This window comes from Aquarana catesbeiana, linkage group LG02 (genome assembly GCF_042186555.1).
Source record: "Aquarana catesbeiana isolate 2022-GZ linkage group LG02, ASM4218655v1, whole genome shotgun sequence".
Lineage (NCBI taxonomy): Eukaryota > Metazoa > Chordata > Amphibia > Anura > Ranidae > Aquarana > Aquarana catesbeiana.
The window spans coordinates 295112106-295138377 of NC_133325.1; the positions used below are offsets into that span (position 1 = coordinate 295112106).

Sequence of the window (26272 nt, forward strand, 5' to 3'; positions counted from 1 at the left end):
AGGACAGCATGAATGCTGTAGTTGTTTTCTGTACTAATGGTGAATACCCCTCCTCAGGAAACTCACTCTCTCCCAACACATCATCTATTGCTGCTTAACTGCTATATTTACATTGGTGCTGAATGAGCACACCATTAAGGCTGACTTATGATCTTCTTTTGGCTGAAGCCACTCTCTTGCATCACTGCTTATCCTGTCCTCTATGCAATCCACTGTTCATCATTAATGTGATTGACAGCGCAGTACTTTTTCATCTCTTGAGTCTCTGGAAAGTAGCAGGAATATTCTCCTATTTAAGCAATTGCTTTAAACATGTGATGATCAATGTATGCAACGGTCAATATGGATATTTTATGTAATTGTACCAAGGACACTTAGAAAGCCTGGGGCAAAAGACTAAGTACCAGTGCGTGCCACCGAGGTTTCCCAGGACTCTCTTTAGTTCTATTCCTATACCTAACTGTGAACCCTCACACTACTGGTTGACTTGATCTGATTGACACGTGCGGCTGATATTGGCATGGCTGAGCTCATGGGCGTGCATTTTTAATTAGAAACGTAATTTTTATTTCACTGTGTGCAATTACCTATTGTTTATGCCTTTTTGTTGAATCTATTTCTACTAACATACCTTTTTGAATAAAGATTTTTATCAGGTTAAACAGCTGTCAGTTCCTTCTCCTTTTCTGGAGGTAAGGATATCTGTTGGTTCCTCCCTCCTCCCACCTTTCCCTAAGTTTGACTGCCTATCCTGTCCTTATAAGGAGCTCCACCCTGGACTGGGTGAGTCGGTACACCTGTAACCTGAGTTGACCAGTGAGACTTTTGGTCATCAGGATCCTGACTGTTCTTTTGTGACCCTATACATTTGGCGTTTAGAGGACAGTATTATTGCTGCAGTTATTTTATGTACTAATAGCGAATACCCCATGGTGCCAGGTGAAGCACCACACAATGTGAGTGGAAGGAGGGAAGGTGTTTGTGATTAAATAAAATGATTTAAAAGCTTTTATACTATATCGATTCCCCTTGTCATTTACTGTATGTAAGATTGGATAAACCCATGTGACAATGATACTGACTTTTTAACATAGAGGAGTGAGATCCTTTGGTGGAGATTAAAAAAGGAAAGGATAAGGCTGGGTTCCCTGCATCCAATTCACATGACAGGAGAGTATGCCCAGGACTGTGGGCCGCGGCCGCAGCATGAGTGAACCCAAACTCCTTACAAATATGCCTTCCATGACTCATCTGTAATGGGTGGTCATGGTGATCTGGTGAGTTTTCCAGCTTGCAAAAGGTGGTGGAGTACTGAAGCACTTTGTTAAAACAACTTTAGGCCTGATTCACACCTATGCAGGTTGCAGTTTGCATATTCCAGGTGCATTTTTCGTTTTTCAATACACATTTTTGATCCATTGAAGTCTATGGAACCAAAAACTGTGAAAAAATCCCTGTCCCTTTCCATAAAATGCACAGATGTGAACTACATCCATAGGAAACCATGTTAAATAGAATGCAGTGTGTTTCTGCAAAACTGAAAATGCACTAAAAAAATGCATATGTGTGAACCAGGCCTTAGTGTTGTTGGATAGCACTTCACTTTCACAAGCATGTTTCTTTGAGGATTGAGTATTTGAATTTTGCACTTATCATGGAAAATTTTAGGCACTAAGGCCTGGTTCACACCATTTTTTAGTGCGTTTTCACTTTTTCAGAAACACGCTACACTCCATTTAACATGGTTTCCTATGGGTCATGTTCACATCTGTGCATTTTATGGAAAGGGCCAGGGACTTTTTTTTGGTTTTTGGTTCCATAGACTTCAATGGATCAAAAAACGTGTATTGAAAAACACAAAATGCACCTGGAGTATGCAAACTGCAACCTGCATAGGTGTAAATCAGGCCCAAAACTGAAACAGCTGTGGAACATTTTGTCCACTAAATTCAGTTGTACAGCATGCTGGCATTTTTCTTCTGATGACTGTGGAATTTATAGTCTAATTTTGCACTTTATTGTGGAATATTTTAACACCAAAACCTATTGCACGGCATGCTGGCACTTTGTTTTGGAAAAATTTAATTTTGTATTCACAGTGGATAATTTTTCAGTACGTTTTGTTTGTATTTATTAGTAATATTTGCACATAGATGTAATGTAGTATACAGGTTGGCGCTGTTCATAGAGTAAAAATAGACTGGGAAAAAGACCTCAACATTTCTTGGGAACTCCCAGAATGGCATGATACAATCAGTAATCTTTCAATCAACACAGCCTTGATGGAATCTAACTATAAGACGCCATTGTGATGGTATACGGTTCCATGAAGGATTTCTAAAATGAATTCACAAGCTTCCTCCTGGTATTTTAGACTGTGGTCAGGAAGGCACCATGGCACATGTTTGGTGGCAGTGACCAGGTTTTGGATTAAAGTGTTTAATTTTATCCATTCAGTTACAGACATGAATCTTGTTTGTTGGAACCAGTCAGTAGTAGTAACATTTGACTGTGTCAAACAAAAATTAAAGTGGATCATGATTAACTATAAGATAACCTGCACCCTCCATAACAATCAAGCTAAATTTGATAAAACACGGCAATCCTGGATACAATATTTGTGTATGGATGCATGAGGTCTGGGATGGCACGGCCCTGACTGCCCTCAACTTTCCCTCCCCCTCTCTGTTTTTTCTCTTTTCTTCTCTCTTATCTTTCTGGTGTACCTTCTGTATTGACCAGAATTTAAGTACCCTAGTGATATGGTTTGTGACCTATTGAAGAGTCCTACATACTGTATATTGCACAGTGCCTGTCTTTTATGGTGGTTCACTTACAGTCTCACCTGGACAAGAAACCTGGCCTGTTTGTGAATTCTCTATCATTTGTATGTATACATACTGTCCCTTTGATACTACTAATGTTCCTGCATCATGTAGGGAGATCCCTCATCATAGGTCAATGTGTAATATGACTATGTTTGTTTCATATCTTTGATATGTTTTCTCTCTTTATGTGCCTTATTAACAGTGTTATATGTTTACATACCTGTTATGGTTTTGTACTTTTTGTGTACTATGACAAGAAAACCGGTAAACTGATTGGAATGAAATATACCCTCACAATTTAGTGGACCCAGCTGACAAAATATATAAATGCTAGGATAATTATAAAGAGTGAATAAAGCCCAACATTTCTGCGCAAAGGTTATAGGCTATCTACACAAAATCCACTAGTTTCCAAAGAGAATACAGGCACAAAAACTAGAGATGAGATAGTCCACCCCAAGCCAATGACACCTAGAGATCCTCCTGCCAGCCATTGTAGTGAAATTGAGAACATCTGTAGCAAGTCAGGACCTGCAGGACAAAACACACCAACAACTGTCCTTGTTATTCTATCCCCTCCTCCATCTATTTCCTAATATTTGAACAATGGACTTTGTACTTGCAATGTTCTACTGAAAACAGAGCGTTCCAGGAGAGGAAAACCTTCCCCAACATGGGGCTAGGGCAGAGAGAGACCCTGTTCTGCTTTATTTTCATCTTAACACCTCTCCTAACATTTGCAGGTAAGCAATAAAATGTGGTAAATCTTATTTAATCAATTAAATACAAGGATTGTGATATGGCATTTGATTAAAAAAATGGTACTACATTTAACACTTTGTTTTTACATAGTGGTATGTGGTAGCATATGTAGCTGGGGAAAAAAAACTTGTTTATTATCATACAAATAATTTCACATAAATAAAACCGGCTGAGAAAAGTCAAACTTGACATCCAGCATCAAAACATTTCTATATACCTAAAGTATATGTGCAGTTTAAATGTAGAAATGCTTGTAATATCTCATCTTGTAGTCAACAGTCATTCAGTTCCAACTATTGTCCCTGACAGAGGACCTTTAAAGATGGCATGAGACAGTGTAGAGAGTCACAGATCACAGAATGTAAAATTCATGGTGTTGTTTTCATCGGAAACACAATTTGTGAGAAATGTAGATTTCTCTATGCAATATATGTGTACTACAGAACATATTTTGAGTTACTATCGCATAGTTTGGAAAACTACCGGTATATTTTCATGATAGTACTTAATACATAGCTATGCAGTTTCCCGCTTCCTTGGATATCTTTATGTTAGACTGTGCAAACTACCTTGCTGATAGAATCATTTACATGATAAATTGAGTACGTTTTTTGGGCACAATCATTGTGCAGCACTACAAAGCTGAAAGCAAAGAATGTATATGTGATAAGCTTCCCCATAAACATATATAAGGTCAAACTAGCATAGGAACAAAGCTTTTAAAGCATTAACACTTGTTTTTAAGCTGTGTACTCTGTCCCACTTTGTGAAATGTAATATATTTGTTCACGCAACTTGCAGCCTCGAAAGATGTTGGTAAAGGTCTGTGCAGTTCTTTTTTCAAACCATATGTCCTCTGCCTATACCGCTGTGTTTCAGTAGCTAGTTTTCTGAAATTCATTGAGACAAAACAATGAGTAATGAATCTAACATGATGCAAATCTTCCATTGCCCACCATTGTCTCCCTATGTGATCAGTAGCTCAATGAAGGAAAACTATGAAGTTCTGTGATATTCACTGGGAAGCTTCATGAACCACTACAGCTTTCCTGTATGTAGAAGAACTGCTGACAATAGATACAGTGCATCCGGAAAGCGATCACAACGCTTCACTTTTTCCATATTTTGTTATGTTACAGCTTTATTCCAAAATGGATTAAATTCATTATTTTCCTAAAATTTCTACAAACAATATCCCATGATGACAATGTGAAAGAAGTTTGAAATCTTTGCAAATTTATTAAAAATAAAAACAAAAAAATCCAATATATTGTACATAAATATTCACAGCCTTTGCCATGACACTCAAAATTGAGCCCAGGTGCATCCTGTTTCCACTGATCATCCTTGAGATGTTTCTACAACTTGATTGGAGTCCACATGTGGTAAATTCAGTTGATTGGACATGATTTGGAAAGGCAAACACCTGTCTATATAAGGTCCCACAGTTAACAGTGCATGTCAGACCACAAACCAAGCCGTGAAGTCCAAGGAGTTATCTGTAGACCTCCGAGGTAAGATTGTATGAAGGCACAGATCTGAGGAAAGGTACAGAAAAATGTCTGTAGCATTGAAGGTCCTAAATGAGCACAGTGACCTTCATCATCCGTAAATGAAAGAAGTTTAGAACCACCAGAACTCTTCCTAGAGTGGGCCACTTGGCCAAACTGAACTATCAGGGGAGAAGGGCCTTAGTCAGGGAGGTGACAAAGAACCGGATAATCACTCTGACAGATCTCCGGTGTTTCTCTGTGGAGAGAGGAGAACCTTCCAGAAGAACAACCATCTCTGCAGCACTCCACCAATCAGGCCTGTATGGTAGAGTGGCCAGACGGAAGCCACTCCTCCGTAAAAGGCACATGACAGCCCACCTGGAGTTTGCCAAAAGACACCTCTGAAGGACTCAGACCATGGGAAATAAAATTCTCTGGTTTGATGAAACAAATATTAAACTCTTTGGCTTGAATGGCAAGCCTGAAGGAAACCAGGCACCGCTCATCACCTGGCCAATACCATCCCTACAGTGAAGCATGGTGGTGGCAGCATCATGCTATGGGGATGTTTTTCAGTGGCAGGAACTGGGAGACTAGTCAGGATCGAGGAAAAGATAAGTACAGCAATGTACAGAGAAATTCTTAATGAAAACCTGGTCCAGAGCGCTCTGAACCTCAGACTGGGGTGAAGGACAATGACCCTAAGCACACAGCCAAGATAACAAAGGAGTGGCTGCAGGACAACTCTGTGAATGTCCTTGAGTGGCCCAGCCAGAGCCTGCACTTAAACCCTATTAAACATTTCTGGAGAGATCTGAAAATGGCTGTGCACTGACGCTCCCCATCCAACCTGGTGGAGCTTGAGAAGTTCTGCACAGAAGAATGGGAGAAACTGGCCAAAAATAGGTGTGCCAAGTTTGTAGAATCATATTTAAAAAGACTTGAGGCTCTAATTGGTGCCAAAGGTGCTTCAACAAAGTATTGAGCAAAGGCTTTGAATACTTATGTACATGGGATTTTTTCCTTTTTTATTTTTAATACATTTGCAAAGATTTCAAACCAACTTTTTTTCATATTGTCATTATGGGGTATTGTTTGTAGATTTTTGAGGAAAATAATTAATTTAATCAGTTTTGGAATAAGGCTTTAACATAACAAAATGTGGAAGCAGTGAAGCGCTGTGAATACTTTCGAGATGAGATGCACTGTACATAGGGTTGGCCATGTGACTTAGGTCTTGGAATAGGTCACATCAGTGCCAAAGCAGACCAATAAAGTTACCTTTTCTATACTGAGCTCATACACCTGGGTGGCTAGGGTTGATTGTATCACCTACAGTGCCTAATCTTAGTTATGAATTCATCAATGTCTGTCCATCATCAAAGTCTTTTGTGACAATCCACCAAGATTGGTCCTGCACCTCCTGCTTACCAATTTTTCTGTTAGTCAAAGAAGCTATCCATCGCATCAAAGGACCAATAGGAAGGTTCAGGTGGTGGCTGCGGATGTGACTAAGATCACATTTTAACCACTTCAGCTCTGGAAGGTTTTACCCCCTTCATGACCAGGCCATTTTTAGTGATACCGTACTGCATTACTTTAATTGCGACACGGTACCCAAAAAAAATGTATGTCCTTTTTTTCCCACAAATATAGCTTCCTTTTGGTAGTATTTGATCACCTTTGTTTTATTTTTTGCACTATATACAAAAAAAGGCCGACAATTTTGAAAAAAAAAAATATTTTTTTTTACTTTCTGCTATAAAATATTCTCAATAAAAAAATGTAAAAAATCTAATTTCTTCATCGATTTAGGCCAATATGTATTTTACTACATGTTTTTGGTTAAAAAATCCCAATACATGTATATTGATTGGTTTGCGCAAAAGTTACAGCATTTACAAACTTAGGGATATTTTAATTTATGATTATTTTTTACTAGTAATGGCGGCGATCAGCGACTTATTGCGGGACTGCGATATTGTGGTGGACAAATCTGACACCGAATTGACACTTTTTGGGGACCAGTGATCAGTGCTAAAAATATGCACTGTTACTGTACTAATGACACTGGCAGGGAAGGGGTTAATATCAGGGGTGATCAAAGGGTTAAATGTGTTCCCTAGGAGTGATTGCTAACTGGGGGGGGGTGCTGTTACTGGGAGAATGTAAAGACCCTGTGATCAGCACATTCCTGTCTCAAAGAACAGCGGTCTGTCTTATTTACATAGGCAGAGCGCGGTTCTGCCTTTCTTGAGATCGATTGGTGGGTCCCAGCGGACATCGCTGATTGGCTCCCGCTGCTGTGTCCAATCACAGCAGGAGTGGGTCACTGGTGGCGTGTGTGCGCCCCAGACCTGGAACTGTCAGATCACGTACCAGGTACATAATCTGGCACAGAGCGGCCGTCTTGCCACAGTTAATCTATGGTGGGCGGTCGCTAATCGGTTAAAGTAAATTTAAAGGCAAGACTTTTTTTAATTAGTTTTGGATAGAGTAGAGAGGGTTTAGAACAATCTATTTGTCCTGTTCAGGGTTATCACATTCACTGAGAGTGAAATTTAAAACAAAATTCCAAATTTTGGGTTGTCACCAGAACAGGAATGGAGCGGAAATTTTTCAATTGGGACACTAGTTCTGGTGACAACCATGGATTCCCTCACTTTTAGGGATTTTTTTCACACTTCCTGTTTTTCCTTTGGGATAGGAAGTGAAGGGAAATCTCCCCATTGGAACACAGGCAGATGTTAAAAACCTCCCTCACATTACTTTACTTTAATTATTCATGTAATATTTATTATTATACAGGATTTCTATAGCGCCAACAGTTTACGCAGCGCTTTACAATATAAAAGGGAGACAATACAGTTATAATACAGTAAAATACAAGAGGACTAAGAGGGCCCTTCTCAGAAGAGCTTACAATCTGAAGCCTTGTACACACAATGTGAAATTCAGAAGAGGATTGTCGTTTGACAGGCTGCTGTTCGAAATTCTTACCATTAGTACGCTCCTTTTGACAATTGTTTTCCAATTTTTGAACATCAAATGTTGGATGGCAGACTAGTAAATTTTTGGCAAACGACGGCTCCGCGTCTGATTTTCGGAAGGTCAGTTCACAAATCCGTCACACAAAAGTCGAAAGTACAAACACACATGATCGTAATCAAGGAATGACTGGGAAGAGCTTGTAAACTACTGTTTGTAATCTAGAATTAACATTCGTGATGCGGCAATTGATGAAATGTCAAAATTCTCTTTAATTCTTCTTTAATGGGGTAATAATGAAGCTGCTTTGCTGATGATACTGATGTAGGTATGCAAAACGTATTTTAAAAGGCATTTGTTTTGTATGATCTGAAAATCGTGAATCAACGCTCACCAAACTTCTACTATCATGAAATTAGCAAAAGGGGCCCAAAGGGTGGGGCTTGAGAAATTAACTTCCTCTTTATACTCTCATAGTATGTCACTACGTTCGTGTTTATCAAATGACAATTTGCGGATAGTTAGTATGCTAGACAAAATCCTTCACACGCCCTTTTGACGAAAGTCAGACGCTCGGTCGTCCAACAATCAGACCGTGTGTACGAGGCTTTATAGGGTGAATGAATAATTACTGATTGCATAACTTGATACATTTTGCAAATACTTGTTTTTGCTACGCTTACAGTGTATTAAAACCAATATATATTTACCTATCTCTCTGTTTGTTTTGTGTGATTTGCTTTGCAGTTTTCCTAAACAATAAAGAGGCAGCCAGTGTGTTGAAGGGTAGGGTGAGGAGAGCCAACTCCTTTTTTGAGGAGTTCAGGGCACCCTCTTTGGAGCGGGAATGCATTGAAGAAACCTGCTCATATGAAGAGGCCAGGGAAATATTCAAGGATGAGCGACGTTTGGTAATCACACACATTTCTCTAATAAGATTACACCATAATGTTAAGTCATAGATTTATGGCATAATACAAGTACCATTAAGAAAAAATTGGTAGGCTATAAGAATCAGTGGTTGTGACCTGCCCACTGAGCAGAAATGTTTTACTTATTCCTATACATCGATATATATGTTTAAAGCACTTTCAGTTTAAACCTGCATAATACATTCCAGGTGTATCAGAATAAAAGGTGTGCAAAGCCTTACAGTTTGATTTCTATAAAAATCAGCTACAGGAAAAGCCTGTTGCCTGCCAGCAGCTGCAGAGTTGGTACCCTTTTGTGGGTAATCAGCGATCTCTTTGCAGAGGTCCAACACACTCCCTACTAAGGCAGAGCCAGAGCTCTCCAATCATCAGGGAGCATGAACTCTGCTGATTACAGGGCTATAGGTCTGGGTTAGTAGGGGGTCTTAAAACTTTAGAAACAAAGTTACCGTCCTTTAAATATTAGGGGGCTCACACTGTGGCCAGTGGGAGTAGAAAATGCCCTGGCTTCAGTGGGAGTAAACATTGCAGTGGGAGTAAACATCATTACAGTTCACTGATTGGTTGCTAGAGATTACAGCACATCATTACGGCTCACTGATTGGTTGCTGAAGGTTACAGCACATCATCTCCTTACTGCCTGCACACTATGGACTGGGGAGGTGAGGGGACCAACCAATACACAGAAAACTCCTAGAACTTGTTACTAGCAATGAGCAGAGCACACACAGCTATGAAGGTTAACTGAGAGCAGGTAGAAACAGAGCCTAATGTAAGCAGCATCCCCGAGAATGGACTGCCAGGAATAATAACTAGTCATGCCACCTGCAGTAGAAGGTCCAGCTGGAAATACAGAAGTCATACAGGACAAGTGAGACTTAAACAAAGTTTGTCCTCCTGGTGCAGCTCCTTGTCGGGTGTCCGCTAGCTCAACCCACTCAAGTCAGCACAGCTCTGGTCAAGCATACTTTAATTAACCTCTTCACGCCAAACGCTCACAAATATGTGGCCTCTCGGTGGCTGGGCCTTGGCCTCGAGCAGCCGCATATTTGCGTGCAATATCGCCGAGAGTGCACGCCTTGCACTCTCCCGGCACAGTGACTGGTGGCTCAGGGAAAGTTTCTGATCTCCTTTTTCCAATCATGTGACCTCCGTGACAGCCAATCACTGTGATCACGCAAGCCCCTGTCCCACCTGTCGGCATAGTAAAGCCCTTAAAGGGCTGGTGGCAGCCGGCACCAAAGGGTTAGACATATATAAGTGAGCTGTAGTGCATCACCTCTGCTCGAGAAGGTTTTACCCCCCTCATGACCTTTTGCTATTTAGCACTGCGCTACTTTAACTGGCAATTAATGCAACACTGTACCCAAACTAAATATCTATCCTTTTTTTCACACAATTAGAACTTTCTTTTGGTGGTATTTTATCAACACTGAGTTTTTATTTTTTATTATATAAACGAAAAAAAGATCAAAAAATTTAAAACTGGAAAAAAAACTATATTTTTTACTTTCTGCTATATAACATAGCCAATTTTTTTTTTTTAATCAAATTTCTTCAAAAATTTAGGCCAAAATGTAGTCTGTTACATGTCTTTGGTAAAAGAAAATCCCAAGAAGTGTATATTGATTGGTTTGCAAGAAAGTTATAGCCTCTACAAACTATGGTATATATACTGGATTTTTAATGTATTTATTTTTATACTACTAATGGCAGTGACAGCGATAGTGCGGCGGAAAATCTGATGGGAACTGACTAACTACCACTGATATCACCAGTGACACTAATACAGTGATCAGTGATAATACTGTACACTGCCACTGTACTAATTACGCTGGTGGGAAGGGGTTAAGATCTCAGGTAATCAAGAAGTTAAATGTGTACCTAACAATGTGTAATGTGTGTTGATTTTTACTAAAGATCTCTTTGCAGGGAGAAGAAATAGAGAGATTGTTCCCTCTGTACAGAGCCCTGTGTCAACACAGTGCTCTGGGCTGTAATTGGACATAGCCGATCAGCAGGTCCTGGCCATGAATTATTGGCTGGGACCTGCTGACAAACTCCCGCTGTGTGCAATCACAGCGGATGTTGGCGCCATAAAACCTGGAAACAGCCAGTGACATACCAGTACATCGCTTAGCCTGTACAGGCCGGCCGTCGGCAGTACATTGTGGGCGGGTGGTCCACAAGTGGTTAAAGAGTTAAATAAATACAAAAGTAAACAAAAACATTTAAAAACTGGTAGTAACGGTAAGCATGTAAACACTGAAGATTGGAGGACTGCAGACAATAATTACATAAACAATTATTCTTCATGGTAAAGAAAATCAGGTGAAAAATCACTACATGCCTAAAAATTAAGTAATGAAGTTGCCCTGTGCAACATAATATGCCAACAAATATACGGTGGTAGTGGAGTACCTAACATAGTTGACACCTGGGTGGATTATATTGCTTGGGCAGTATAATGGCAGGCTAAGGCTAAACCTGCCTCCATACTGCACCGACCTTCATAATGTACCTAGTACTTCCATACTGCGCTCACCTCCATAATGCACCCAGTGCCTCCATACTGCACCCACCACCATACTGCAGCAACTTCCATACTGCACCTAGTACCTCCATACTGCACCTACCTAGTATTGCACCTAGTACTGCCATACTGCACCCACCTGCATACCACACCTAGTACCTCCTATACTGCACCCACCTCCTCCATACTGGACTCACCTCCTCCACACTGCACCCAGCTCCATACTGCACATAGTACCTCTATACTGCACCTAGTACCTCCATACTGCACCTACCTAGTATTGCACCTAGTACTGCCATACTGCACACACCTGCATACCACACCTAGTACCTCCTATACTGCACCCACCTCCTCCATACTGCACTCACCTCCTCCACACTGCACCCAGCTCCATACTGCACATAGTACCTCTATACTGTAACCGCCTTCTCTGTACTGTACCCACCTCCATACTGCACCTAGTACCTCTATACTGCATCTACCTCTTCCATACTACACCTAGTACCTTCATCCTGCACCTAGTACCTCTATACTGCACATTGGTACCTCCATACTACACCTACCTCCTCTGTACTGCATCCACCTCCATACTGCACCTAATACCTCCATACTGAACCTAGTACCTCTATACTGCACCGACCACATCCATACTGCACTCACAGTCTCCATACTGCACCCACCTCCTCCATACTGCACCTACATCTTCTGTACTGCACCCACTTCCTCCATACTGCACCTACATCCTCTATACTGCACCAGGGAGGGATAGTGCCCCACCATTGGTATTGATGGGAGGAATAGTGTCTCATCATTGGTGTCAATGGGAGGAATAGTGCTCCGTTGTTGGTATTGGTGGAAGAAATGATGCCTCATCGTTGGTGTCAGTGGGAGGAATAGCGCCTCGTATTAATGGGAGGAACAGAGACCAGTGCCACATAAAGGCAAGCAAAGGGCTGCATTTGGCCTGTGGGCCTCCATTTTTTAAATCACTGACCTAAGCAAGGATCCCAATCTGCAACTGCTAACAGAAGAGCAGCAGGCTTTTCTACTCAGGCTTTGGCTGCTTCAGAATCAATGGACCTGTAAGACCCCGAAGATCTTTTAGTACCACTGGAATATAATTAGCTGATTTAAATTTGGGGTTCAATTGGACTATAATGGACTATAATGATTCTTCATATGTTTAGACCAGTACATAATGGTTACATTTGTTAACCTTTTTTTCTTCTACCAGAAAGAATTTTGGAGGACATACGCAGGTATGCTACAACAATGCATTCTAATAGGAAGGTGGGGGAGGGGGGTGATAATAGAAATATATTACATATTGTTTGTTTACAGATGCCGATGACTGCCTCTCCAACCCCTGCTTGAATGGAGGTACCTGCAGTGACCAGTTTCAGTCATATGTCTGCACCTGTCCGGAAAGTTATGAGGGTAGAAACTGTGAAACAAGTAAGCTTCTCTCTATATGTGCTGGGTATAACTAATGCTGAATGCTTAAAGAGTATTTCCACTTTTTCAGCCATATTGGGAAAACATAACAGTTATGTTATGGCATGTTAAGGAGAGGCAGGGGAGTTAATATTTACCATAACTAACCCTGTCTGTACTGTGCTGGCCAATATCATTATTAATTGTAAACTAGATTGGAACATGGTCTGTCCTAACAAAAGGTCTCAGGGCTTGGGTTCTGCATTAACATGTATAGTATGTTAAAGCAGTTCTTCAGTCAGCTTTTAAAAAATTAAAAGTCAGCAGCTACAAAAACTGTAGATGCTAACTTTCAATAAACAGACACTCACCTGTCCCAGGATCCAGTGATGTCCTCACCTGGCAGGTTTCTTCACCGGTCTTTGGTCCTTGGCATGGGCATACTAACTGTGGGCAGCTGGCTGTGACTGCTTGTGTCTGAATGGTCCCACAGCTTTCTAGGATCAGAAGGTTTCAGAATAGAAATACATACATAGCAAAATGGCTTCTCTGTCCTTCGCAAAGACATATAGAAATAACCTTCAAATCTAATATCATTACATTATGACATTTATATATATTTTTTCAGAGACTTTTATCATTTAAAATAATATTAAACTCTAAAACTCCAACAATGACATATCCCAGAAGGCTGTGGGGGAAGGAGGGGGGCGGCTGAACCTCTGCATGGATCGCCGTGGCAATCTGACTGTAAGTGGGGTAGCAGTTACCCCCACACACACACACACACAAAAAATTAAGGGCCAAATAGGGATGGTCCAGATGTTCGAGTCGAACGTAAGTTCTTTTAGGGGTCGCAACATATTTTGTAGCAAAGTGAAAATTGATGCAAAAGTATTAGCCAAGTAAGGTTCAGTTTTCAATGTCTGAATTAGTATCATTTGCTAGCAGTCCTTGGCTTATGCCCCGTACACACGATGAGATTATTGGACAAATAAACGTCCGTTTTTTGGGGGTTTTTTTGCATGCCAATCTCAGATCGAATCTGCGTTTACTAAAGTCACGAAAATTCCCGTACAACAGAGAAAAAATTCAGAAGTGATGTCATGTGTTGTAATGCATTTGTATTGCATTTTCGAACGATAGCTGTACTGATTAAATGAAAATCGTACGATCTGGCATTGTACGAAAAAAATAATATCGGATGAACTGTCATGATCGGCTCTCGAAAGCTCTGTACTAACGATCCGATTATTGCACGATCGATTCAAAAGCGCTATTTTTCGTACGATTTTCTGATTGTGTGTACGGGGCATTAGGATATTTGAGTCACTGAAACTTTAAAGCATTCTATGCATGAAGGTGAAAAACCTTTTGTGTGCAGCAGTCTCCCCCCCCCAATACTCGAGCCCCATCTCAATCCAGCGATGTGCACAAGAGCCTCGGCACTGGGCCTGGGGACACTCACTACTCATTGGCTGAGGCAGCGGCGGGAGCCATTCGCCTGTGAGCCAATGAGGAGAGAAAGGGCGCAGGGCCAAGCCGCGGCTCTGTGTGTAAATTGGCACACAGAGCCACAGCTCAGGAGCGAGGCTGCTTGGGTGCCCCCAGAGCAAGCTGCTTGCAGCTGAGATTAATAATGAGGTCTGATGTCCAAGTAAGATGTGGACATAGGAATGCTGGCTTTATTTTATTCCAACCAATGCCTCCAGGCTCTAGTACCCATCATACAATTTAGAATTTTAATTTTAAAAAAATGGTTTTTACCACATCAGCCACTAACCCTTGAACCCCACAGCTTTTATGTGTAAGAAACGTAGGCAACACATATACACCGTCCACAATTCAGCTAACCAGTGCCTCACAATACATACCCTAGTCCCACTGATAGCATAATTACCATTAACGGCAAGAATATTCTATAGATTAAATATTTCCGAATCTTCTTTTATGGAACTATTGTTCTTCTTTACAGCAGCTCTGCCTGCCCATTAAACCTGCTATGTTCAGCCATTCACTATACTATGGAGGGAGATAATACTGGTGTAGCGCACTACCCCCGTATGAGCTATTAGTTCATTACAGTACATGCTGGTTTAACTCCCGCTTCTTCCACCCCGCTGTAGTAATCACAGACACCGTTGAACAGTTCAAACAATAACTTTTATTCCTGATTCGGCAGTTGTGTTACTTGAATGATGCAAACAGATATAAGTTGCCTGTTGTCTAAGCTGCACGAGTAGCTAGAATCTTCCATTAACGAACCGGCTCATGCCCCTCTGAAAAGCATGTGGTACTACTGAAATGCTGGGTGTCTCAGGCCTCACCTGCCTTCTCACTTCCGATCACTTCTTCCCTCGCCAGCTCAAGGAAGTCCAGGAACCCCCGGTCTACTCAGGTCGGTCTGCAGCCACTTCTTGATTCTTGGTTGATGAAACCTTCCAGCTATGGAGTCTCTGAACCTCCATGCCTTCCGGCAAAGCTCTGTGGCTTTCCAGCTCTGGGTCTCTGAACCCCAGGCCTTCCAGCCCTGATCCTTAACGTCACATCTTGCTGCCTTTCCACCCCTACCACACCAACTCCACCTCTGGGAACATGTGACCCCCACTGTATATATATGAACCCGCCCCTGCCCAAACAAATTAACCAATGGACCAGGACCATACACACTGCCTGTCTTTCAAGCCCTGACCCGCCTCCTTTCCAGAACATTACTCTGGAGAAGCAAGGGAGGGTTTTCCAGGGTGAAGATGAACAGGTGGTCACACCCCCCTCTAACCTTCAACTCCACCCTAACCCAAATCAAACCTCCTGACCTGTACAAACAGTAAGGCACTGGTAATTTAACCTGTCTTTTAACCTTATAGCACTCACCTAACGGTGGTGGGCGCTACACTGGCTATTTAACAATATACTTATGTCTTATTTAATGACTGTATTTTTATAAGCTGTACCTGAAGTTGGCTGTACATGTAGAAGCACATTTTTGTCTGATCATTGGGAGATCCCAAGTCGTTTATACACACTATGCAGTGTATGTTGGGCAGTGTCCCTGTTCTGCTCAATAGGATGCGCAGTGTGCTGCTGACTTGTCTTTGCTGAATCAGCAAACGGCAATACACAAGCAACAACATTTCCCAATGCACCAGGTTATCTCTTGTAATGAGACTGTTCACATTTCATACACTATTAGATTACCCTGTAACCCCCCCCCAATTTTTTGTAACGCTAGGCCAAACACAAAAATTAATAAATGCAAAAAAAAAAAAAACTTTAAAGCAATAAACAAAGTATGATAAATATGTATATTCCCTCAGCTGTGGAAGAGTCAATAACATGTGAAAATGATAATGGACAATGTGATCAGTTCTGCCATAGCTCTGTGGAAGAGCATCGGCAGTGTGTGTGTATGGAAGGCTACGCTCTGGACGAAGATGGATTATCATGCATTCCAACAGGTGGGTGGTATAACACTGACGTTTTTAAAGAATCTCTTGGGAACATTTCCAAAGTAAAAATATGCTAGGTAGATCCTGACATGCTCCAGACAAAAAAAAAAAAAAAAGAAAGAAAAAAAAAAAAAAAAAAAAAAAAATATATATATATATATATATATATATATATATATATATATATATAAATAGTTTTTTTGTTTTTTTTCTGTAAACCACTAATCTTCCCGCTGTTGTTGGCAAAACATGTTGAGGAAAACAACAGTGTAGTGTATATGAAGGAAAGAGACATTAGAATTCCTGCTGTATCTGTAATGTAAAATTTTACTTTTTAATGTGATATTACATGAATACTTAACAAAATTGTAGAAAAACTTTTTTGATTTGTATTAGCACAATAAAAGTCCCATATATCTGGAAAATGTTCTATATATTATTACCGGGATGTTGGTGGCATTTTTTTGTGAATTATCTCCTGATCCAGTAACAATTCATGTGAAAAAATTAGTAAACTCCCCACCCCTTATGTACTGGTGATAAACAAACATTTTTTGTATTCCAGCCTGGGTGACAACCATAGCTGCCTCCATAGATACAGTTGAGGAGAGAGCGTAGATACTCAGGGACAGAAAGTGTGTTATTTGATGAGAACCCTAAAAAATATGTTTTTGGGTTTAGATACACTTTAATGAGGATCATTCTTCTCAGTTTCATGTCAGTTGTGAAGGAATGTGCAGTAATCAGACACAGCTACTGTTTTAAGAAGGTTTCCAGTAGAGCTTTGATGTGTCTTTCTGCAATGTGCTCCTCTGCGTATGTCAGTAAGGGCTCATTCACACATGTGACTAACATAGCTGACCCTCTGAAAAGCTATCTGTTGTACATTGCTTTTCAGAGGACATTTGCTAGGTGGTGAGGAAGCAATATATTGCCTTATCACCATTTGTTTTAAAGGGGTTGTAAACCCTTGTGTTTTTTCACCTTAATGCATCCTATGCATTAAGGTAAAATAACAATTGGCAGTGACCGGCCCCGCAGCCTCCCCCCCCCCCCGTTTTACTTACCTGAGCTCTGTATTTCTGTCGGCGGAGATGCGCTCTCCCTCTCTCCACGGGGTCCCAGCTCTTGATTGGATAGATTGATAGCAGCGCAGCCATTGGCTTCCGCTGCTGTCAATCAAATTCAATGCTGCAAGCGCCGGGGGGGCGAGGCTGAGTCCGGCATTCGTGTCTATGGACGCAAATGCTGGACTCCGGAGCACGCCCACAAGGTAACCCCCCCCTCGGGAGAGCACTTCTCCTAGGGGGTTATCTGATGCGGGGAGGAGCCACGAGAGCCGCCGGGGGACTCCAGAAGAGGATGTTCGGGACCACTCTGTGCAAAACGAGATGCACAGTGGAGGTAAGTATGATATGTTTATTATTTAAGAAAAAAAAACGAGCCTTTACAATCACTTTAACCCTGAAAATCCACTGACTTCCCGTTCCTAGGAAAATTATTTATGCTGCTTTATGGGACAAGAACAAAATAGTAGTTAACTTTTTCTGTTTTAGCACCACCCACTGTGTTATCAGCAAAGCCTAAGCTTTCATTATCAAGAAGGTCCCATATGTGGAAAACCATTTTATTATACAAAGATATATGATTATTATTTTTTATTAATGTCTGATTCTGATTATTACAGAGAATAACTAGACCAATGTGTCAAGGCCATCAAAAATGAAAGACCTTAAAATATTTTTTTAAACAACCTTTGACCACATCAGACCACACCTCACCAAGAGTTAAAAATTGTGTCACACGTCATACTTCAAGAATATGAATTATGCATATACAGTAGCATGTGTTAAAGTCTAATGAAATAAATAGTTTGTTCCAGAAAGGCATTCAGAAATGAGGCAGGATAAAGTCTATCTGCACAGAAAACATCAATTGATTGATTCCACTCACTCAGAAGTTAGTTACTGGTCTTTCAACAGTATAACATATATAGTAGATAGTATTAGTGCAGCAGAGCAGACATACAGTACATGGAGCATAAGCAAAGCAGAGCAAGATATCAAAGAATCTCCGAAAGTCAGAATGCAGAAAGATCCTGTTGAACCAAGCTCAGCATTCCTTATGGCAAAGCTTTATCTGAAAATCAATAATGGATATATTTAACATATAAAACACATTTGTTCAGTATAACGGACTTTTCTTTTTAAAATGAAAATTATTTATTAAGAAAATATTTCCAGAGAAAAAAACTCCAACTTCCAAAGCAACCATGACATATCACAATACTCATAGCCATTACTGATAATATGTCAACAAATTGTTAAGCAACTGGATAGTTACAGCAAGTAACCTGGGATAAAAAACATATCAAGAAAGAAATCCCACTGCAGGTTTACAAAAGAAATGGAATGAGTATTAGAAGGTGCATCTTTCAAGTTATATCGGTAATCTGTCCACCACTAAACCGAGAGGACTAATGCCCTGTACACCCGACCGGTTTTGCCGTTGTAATAAACTTTGAAGGTTTTTACAACAAAGTTCCGACGGAATTCCGCTCAAGCTGTCTTGCATACATACGGTCACACCAAATTCCGACCGCCCAGAACGCAGTGACGTACAAAACGTACGACGGGACTAGAAAACGGAAGTTTAATAACCAGTAGTCAATAGCTCCTTTTTGGTGCGTCGGAACAGCATACAGACGAACGTTTTTTCCGATAGTAATTTGTTCCGTCTGAAAAATATAGAACATGTTCTCTATCTAAGTCCGTCTGAATTTTCGACAGAAAAAGTCAGATGGTCGGAATATACAATGAAAAGCTCCCATCGGACTCTTTCTGTCAGAAATTCTGCTCATGTGTACACGGCATTAGTCCCAGAGTATCCAACCACAGGGACCAGACCCTCTAGAATTTTCCCGCACATCGCCTATGTTGGTGTATATATCTTTCCAGCCTGAGCCTTTTCGCCCATTTATTTTATCCAGTCAGCATGAGTGGGAGGTTCTGCATACTTCCAATGCAAAAGAATTCATCTACGGGCCTGGAACAAAGCTCTGGCTACAGCTTTGTATAACGGAGTTTAAAGAAATGTTCCAGGTACGGATAGCAGCTGCCCTGCTGCATTATGAACACAGGAAGTCACCCAATCGGCACAGGCGCCATTCAGAGAATGCATTGCATTTTCTAAATAAATGCAACACAATCTTTGACTGGATGAGGTGGTGAGTGTGATGTCATATCCCTGCCTCGCCACCTCTTCCAATCAGTGAATGCTTTGCATTCATAAAGAAAATGCAGATCTCTGAATGAATGGTGTCTATGCTGAGCAGGTATCTTCCTGTGTTCATAATGCTGCAGGGCAACTGCTTGAAATGGATCTGGAAACTAGTAGAAATCAATGGAGTAGCAGGGCCTAGTACAGTGATTTTCAGCTTCTAGAGGGAACCCACAGATATGTTATCTACATAGTTATATTGGACCAAGCATGGAACAATGTAACTATGTAAAAATACACATAACTGGAATTCTTCTTTAACCCCCCTGGCGGTATTCACAAGTGTGGCTTGGGGTTAAATTTCAGTACCATTAGCAGTAACCCCGAGCCACACTCAGGATTGCATTGCAGAATCCTGGTCCAGGTAACTTACCTTGTCCCCAGGATCCTGCGATGTCCCCCCGCTGTGTCCTCTGTCCGATGCTTCTGTGTTGCGGGCTCCATTCCCTGCGAGCATCGCGACGCATGGGGGCGGAGCCTGGTAGCAAATTTAAAAAGTACAAAAATCATAACACATACAGTACACTGTAATATTACAGATTACATTAGTGTATCAAATCATTTCACATCCCTTTTGTCCCCAGTGCTTTTTCCAGTGCCCTGCATGCAGTTTTATATGATATATACTGTTCTTTCTGCCTGGAAACTTGAGAATGTCCATGGCAACCAAAAAGTGTCCCTTTACGTCAAAAGTGGTTTTAGACCAGCTAGAAAACAGCGATAGTAAATTAGAACATTGCTGAATTAAGCAATAATGATTCGCGGGGAAATTCATTTTATTATTAATATATTATTATTTTTAAAAATTATTTATAGCTATTTATTATATTATAATTTATGATTTCGTGTCTCAAACTTTATCATAACCAGGATGTCTACTAGACTCTTGTTTGGACAGATTTAAGTGTGTAGTTCCTAAGAATCACAGGCGTACAATATAAAACGCCAAATTTCTATGCAAAACATTGTACCGCTTTGAGATTAAAAAATCTGACATAATAATACCGCCAGGGAGCGCTACGGCAAGATCTTACATAGACCCCATATTAATCATATATGTCCCTCTAGGCTTTTGAGATAACTTACCTAATGTGCATTATTTATTGAAATTCCACTGCTGCTGGACAGAGTAAAGAGGAATTAGAACCGCTATCAGTTTTTTTTTTAGTGCTGTGTGTGCCCCCGTTAGGGAGATTCACCCTTTCTGTTTGTCCTGTTTTGACTATGGGACAGAAAATTAAGAGAATTTTCTGCAATGGGACACAGATGTATCCAAGGGGTATCCAAGATGAAAAAAACATATTTTGCCTCTAGTTCTATTGCAAATGCAGGGACCAGAATCCTAGTATCAATTCTAACTGATCAGTATCCCATAGTCCAGCAGCCAAGCATGCACTAATTTGATTGTTGATAATCATATTTCACCCAGTTGAGAAGGTAAGATAGCAAGGAAGCTTCATATAAACATTCATGCTAAAGGTAGCCCACTCTGCTGTATTATGGATCCATATCTGCAGATATTCTAGTCAATCAGGGAGGAGGGAGATCTGGCTGGAGGAACCCCACCCTGGCCATAATGCTTTCTTCACAGAATGTGGTTACTTTGTCAAATGTAGTGTTTGATAATGACTGTCATTGACCATGCATTACAACTTAGTGATGTAGATCTCCTACTTTCACTTTAAACGACTTCTACATGCGCCCACCCCAGTGTCAGCTGCACATCATTGCACATCTTTGCTCTGGGCTGGCTATCTGAGATTGACAATGATGGGCCATGCTTGTACATTGTGTTGGCACAACCGCTGTCGTTTTTACCAGGGGTGTATATTACACAGTGACAACAATCTTGGGCTGTCCTACACTTTATTTCTTGTTTCCCATTTAGGCTGGGTTCACACTCAGGGCCGGATTAACATAGGGGCTGGTGGAGCTGCAGCTCCAGGCCCCTCCCTCAATATAGGCCCATGCCAGTGGCTTATCGATATCTGTGTGCCTGAAGGAAGAGGAGCCCTCCATGGAGGAGACAAGTGTCAGTGCAGCCGAGTCTTGTCTCTGTGGATGCCTCCTGACTCCTATCACAGGATCTGTTACACTAACACAGATCCTCCTCAGTGTCTGGGAGCTGTCTGGGGGAGGGGCGCTGATGTTCTCCTAACCAGCAGAAGCCCGGGAGGAAGGACATCTTACATGCTGTTATGATAAGGTCAGTACATTTGTTAGGGGGATGTTGTGTAATTATTGTGCTAGGGGACAGACTGCCAGCTTCCCCCCATGTAATGTGCTCTCTTGTGCCCACCATGTAATGTGCTGTCCCATGCAGTGCTCACTATGTAATGTGCAGTGCCCACCATGTGCATTGCATTGCCCTTCATGTGATGTGCAGTGCCCCCTATGTCGTACTGTGCCTTGCAGTGTCCACCATGTAATGTGCGGTGCCCACCATGTCATGTGATGTGCCATCCAGTGCCCACCATGTAATGTACGGTGCCCACCATGTCATGTGATGTGCCATTCAGTGCCCCCCATGTAATGTGCAGTGCCCACCATGTCATGTGATGTGCTATTCAGTGCCCCCCCATGTAATGTGCAGTGCCCACCATGTCATGTGCTGTGCCTTGCAATGCCCGCTATGTAATTTGCAGTGTCCACAATGTCATGTGCTGTGCCATGCAGTGATCCCACCATGTAATGTGCAGTGCCCACCATGTAATGCGCTGTGCCATGCAGTGCCCACCATGTCATGTGCAGTTCCCACCATGCCATGTGCTGTGCCCACCCTGCCATGTGTTGTGCCCAGCATGCAGTGTGTTGTGCCCACTGTGTAATGTACTGTGCTGTTCAGCAGTGCCCACCATGTCATGTGCAGTTCCTAACATGTAATGTGCAGTTGCATTGCCCACCATGAAATCTGCTATGCCATGCAGTGCCCACCATGTAATGTGTTGTGCCCACCATGTAATGTGCTGTCCCATGCAGTGCCCCCCATGTAATGTGCTGTGTCCAGTATGTCATATGCTGTACATTGCAGTGCCCTCCATGTAATGTGCAGTGCCCACCATGTCATGTGCTGTACATTGCAGTGCTCACTATGTAATGTGCAGTGCCCACCATGTCATGTGCTGTGCATTGCATTGCCCTTCATGTGATGTGCAGTGCCCCCTATGTCGTGCTGTGCCTTGCAGTGCCCACCATGTAATTTGAAGTGCCCACCATGTCATGTGATGTGCCATGCAGTGCCCACCATGTCATGCACTGTGCCCGCCATGTAATGTGCAGTGCCCACCATGTCATGTGATGTGCCATCCAGTGCCCACCATGTCATGTGCAATGCCCACCATGTCATGGGCTGTGCCATTCAGTGCCCCCCATGTAATGTGCAGTGCCCACCATGTCATGTGCTGTGCCTTGCAATGCCCGCTATGTAATTTGCAGTGTCCACCATTCCATGTGCTGTGCCATGCAGTGATCCCACCATGTAATGTGCAGTGCCCACCATGTCATGTGCTGTGCCTTGCAATGCCCGCTATGTAATTTGCAGTGTCCACCATGTCATGTGCTGTGCCATGCAGTGATCCCACCATGTAATGTGCAGTGCCCACCATGTAATGCGCTGTGCCATGCAGTGCCCACCATGTCATGTGCAGTTCCCACCATGTCATGTGCTGTGCCCACCCTGCCATGTGTTGTGCCCAGCATGTAGTGTGTTGTGTCCACTGTGTAATGTACTGTGCTGTTCAGCAGTGCCCACTATGTCATGTGCAGTTCCTAACATGTAATGTGCAGTTGCATTGCCCACCATGAAATCTGCTATGCCATGCAGTGCCCACCATGTAATGTGCTGTGCCCACCATGTAATGCGCTGTGCCCACCACGTCATGTGCTGTGCCATGCAGTGCCCACCATGTAATGCGCTGTACCCACCATGTAATGTACTGTGCCATGCAGTGCCCACCATGTAATGCGCTGTACCCACCATGTAATGTGCTGTGCCATGCAGTGCCCACCATGTGATGTGCAGTGCCCACCATGTAAATTGCTGTGCAGTGTCCACCATGTCATGTGCTGTGTTGTGCCCACTATGTCATGTGCTGTGTTATGCCCACCATGTCATGTGCTGCACCATGCAGTGCCTACCATCTAATGTGCTGTACTCACCATGTAATGTGCTGTACATTGTCCACCATGGCATGTGCCGTGCAGTACCCACAATGGAATGGGTTGTGTGGGGCTCACCATGTCATGTGCTGTGTCCACCATTTAATGGGCTGTGCTCACAATGTAATGTGCTGTGTCGTGCAGTGCCCAATGGAATGTGGTGTGCAGGGCTCACCATGTCATGTGTGGTGTCCACCATTTAATGTGCTGTGCTCCCAATGTAATGTGCTGTGCTGTGTCATGCAGTGCCCACCATGTCATGTGGTGTCATGCAGTACCCACCTTGTCATGTGCTGTGCAGTGCCCACCATGCCATGTGCAGTGCCCACCATATAATATGCTGTGTGCCCACCATATAATGTGCTGTTCAGTGCCCACTTGTAATGTGCAGTGCCCACCATGTAATGTGCTCAGCTGTGCCCGCGATGTCATGTGCTGTGTCCATCATATAAGGTCCTGTACCCACCGTGTGCATGTGCTGTGTTGTGCCCACCATGCAATGTTCTGTGTTGTGCAGTACCAACCATGTCATGTGCTGTGCCCACCATATAATGAACTGTGCCTACCTTGTAATGTGCTGTATTAGGCAGTGCCAACTGTGTAATGTGCTGTGCCCACCATGTAATGTACTGTGCTTTGCTTACCATTAAATGTGCTGTATCCATGTATCCACCATGTAATGTGTTGTGCCAACCATGTAATGTACTGTGCTATCCCCCCCGCCCCCCCGTGTTATGTACTATGCTGTGCCTTCCACAGACTCACCCCCTCACTCTCACCCCCCCTCTCTCTCATCCCCTCTCTTTCACCCTGTTCTCTCTCTCTCACCCCCTTCACCCCTTACCACCCTCTCTCTCTTTCACCCTCTCTCTATTCCCCTTTTTCTCACCCCCTCTCTCGTCCCCTCTCTCTCTCACCCCCTCTCTCGTCCCCTCTCTCTCTCACCCCCTCTCTCTTGTCCCCTCTCTCTCTCACCCCCTCTCTCTTGTCCCCTCTCTCTCTCACCCCCTCTCTCTTGTCCCCTCTCTCTCTCACCCCCTCTCTCTTGTCCCCTCTCTCTCTCACCCCCTCTCTCTTGTCCCCTCTCTCTCATTCACCCCCTTTCTCTCTCTTTCCCCCTCCCTCTCATCCCCTCTCTTTCAACCCCCCATCTCGCTATCACCCCCCCCCCCTCTCTCTCTCTCTCTCTTAACCACTCTCTCACACCCCAATCTCTCTTTTTAATTTAAATTTAACAAAAATTGTTTGCGTTTTCATTTTATTTATTTCCATAAAAAGGCCCACCAAAATCCTTAGCACCAGGCCCATGTTGCTCTTAATCTGGCCCTGTTCACACTATAGCAATGTTAGACATTGCATGTGACTTGCACCGCATTGCTGTGCAGATAACATGCGATGTCTGTGCGATGCGAATTCAGCCATACAGTTTGAATGGCTAAACTCGCATGGCATTTGGACCAAAATGGTGCAGGACCTTTTTTTTAGTCCGCACTGGAATCGGATCACATGGGTATGCACACCCATGCAATCGGATTCCTGTCCGAATTAACAGTTCGCACTGTGATCTGCAAACCGATCTGGGGATGTCATTAACTTTGTATTGACACCCGCAGCGGTTCGCAGGGGGCAGTGTGTACTGGCAGCGATTCAGGTGCGATGCGGGAACCAACACTGGATTTGCAGGGTTTCCCGCATCACACAAGTGTGAACCGAGCCTTAATGTAGCCAGTCTTCCACTTTGAATCACAGCCACTATTAGGCCACATGCACACTGGACATTTTTTTTTTTTTTTTTGCCATCTCTTCTAGATGCCTTTCCTCCTGACAGCAGCTTGTTGCCAGAAAAAATACTTGATGCTTGTAAACACATGCAACGCATTTAGGCTCATCAAGTGTTTGAACGTTAATTAATTTCATTGGCCAGGATAATAATTTATTCTGGCCATTGAACTAAATTAACACTCGAGCACTAAATGCGCTAGCGTGTGTTTTCTGCCAAAACATTGCTGCCCCTGGATGCGCTGGCAGTTGGGTATTTTCCTGCCTTTAAATGCCTCTTAACTCCTCTTACTCTGGGTTCAGACCTATGTGTTTTTTAGTGCGTAATAGACTTTCAAAGGAATCACACTAAAAACGCAAGTGTTGTGTTTGTGATGCGATTTTTGATGTGTTTTGCATTTTGCGGTTTTTATTTTTCTGTTTAAATACTGTATAAAGCTGGTTGCTAAGGAGGGAGCTGGGAAGCCGGTCGCCGTGTCCTTAACAACTGATGAGTCATCAGTTGTCAGTGGGGTTCCCCGCTGACAGCTGAATGTAAAAATTCAGGCCCATACCAAGCCCTTCGGGTCTAGAGTAGATTCGGAGAGGACCCCTCACACCAACATTGTTTTTAAAAATGGTATGGGGTCCCCCCAAA

At 42.6% G+C, this 26272-nt stretch overlaps 1 protein-coding gene across 1 annotated transcript in view; it reads left to right on the forward strand.

Moving 5' to 3' along the window:
* Positions 1-3413: 3413 nt before the first annotated feature.
* F7 (coagulation factor VII) overlaps positions 3414-26272 on the forward strand; it is a 39925-nt gene continuing 17066 nt past the window's right edge. The window contains exons 1-5 of the mRNA XM_073614535.1: positions 3414-3571; positions 8819-8982; positions 12771-12795; positions 12878-12991; positions 16288-16428. Of these exons, the coding sequence (XP_073470636.1) occupies positions 3502-3571; positions 8819-8982; positions 12771-12795; positions 12878-12991; positions 16288-16428 (514 nt within the window). The 5' untranslated portion in view covers positions 3414-3501. The remainder of the gene's footprint in view (positions 3572-8818; positions 8983-12770; positions 12796-12877; positions 12992-16287; positions 16429-26272) is intronic.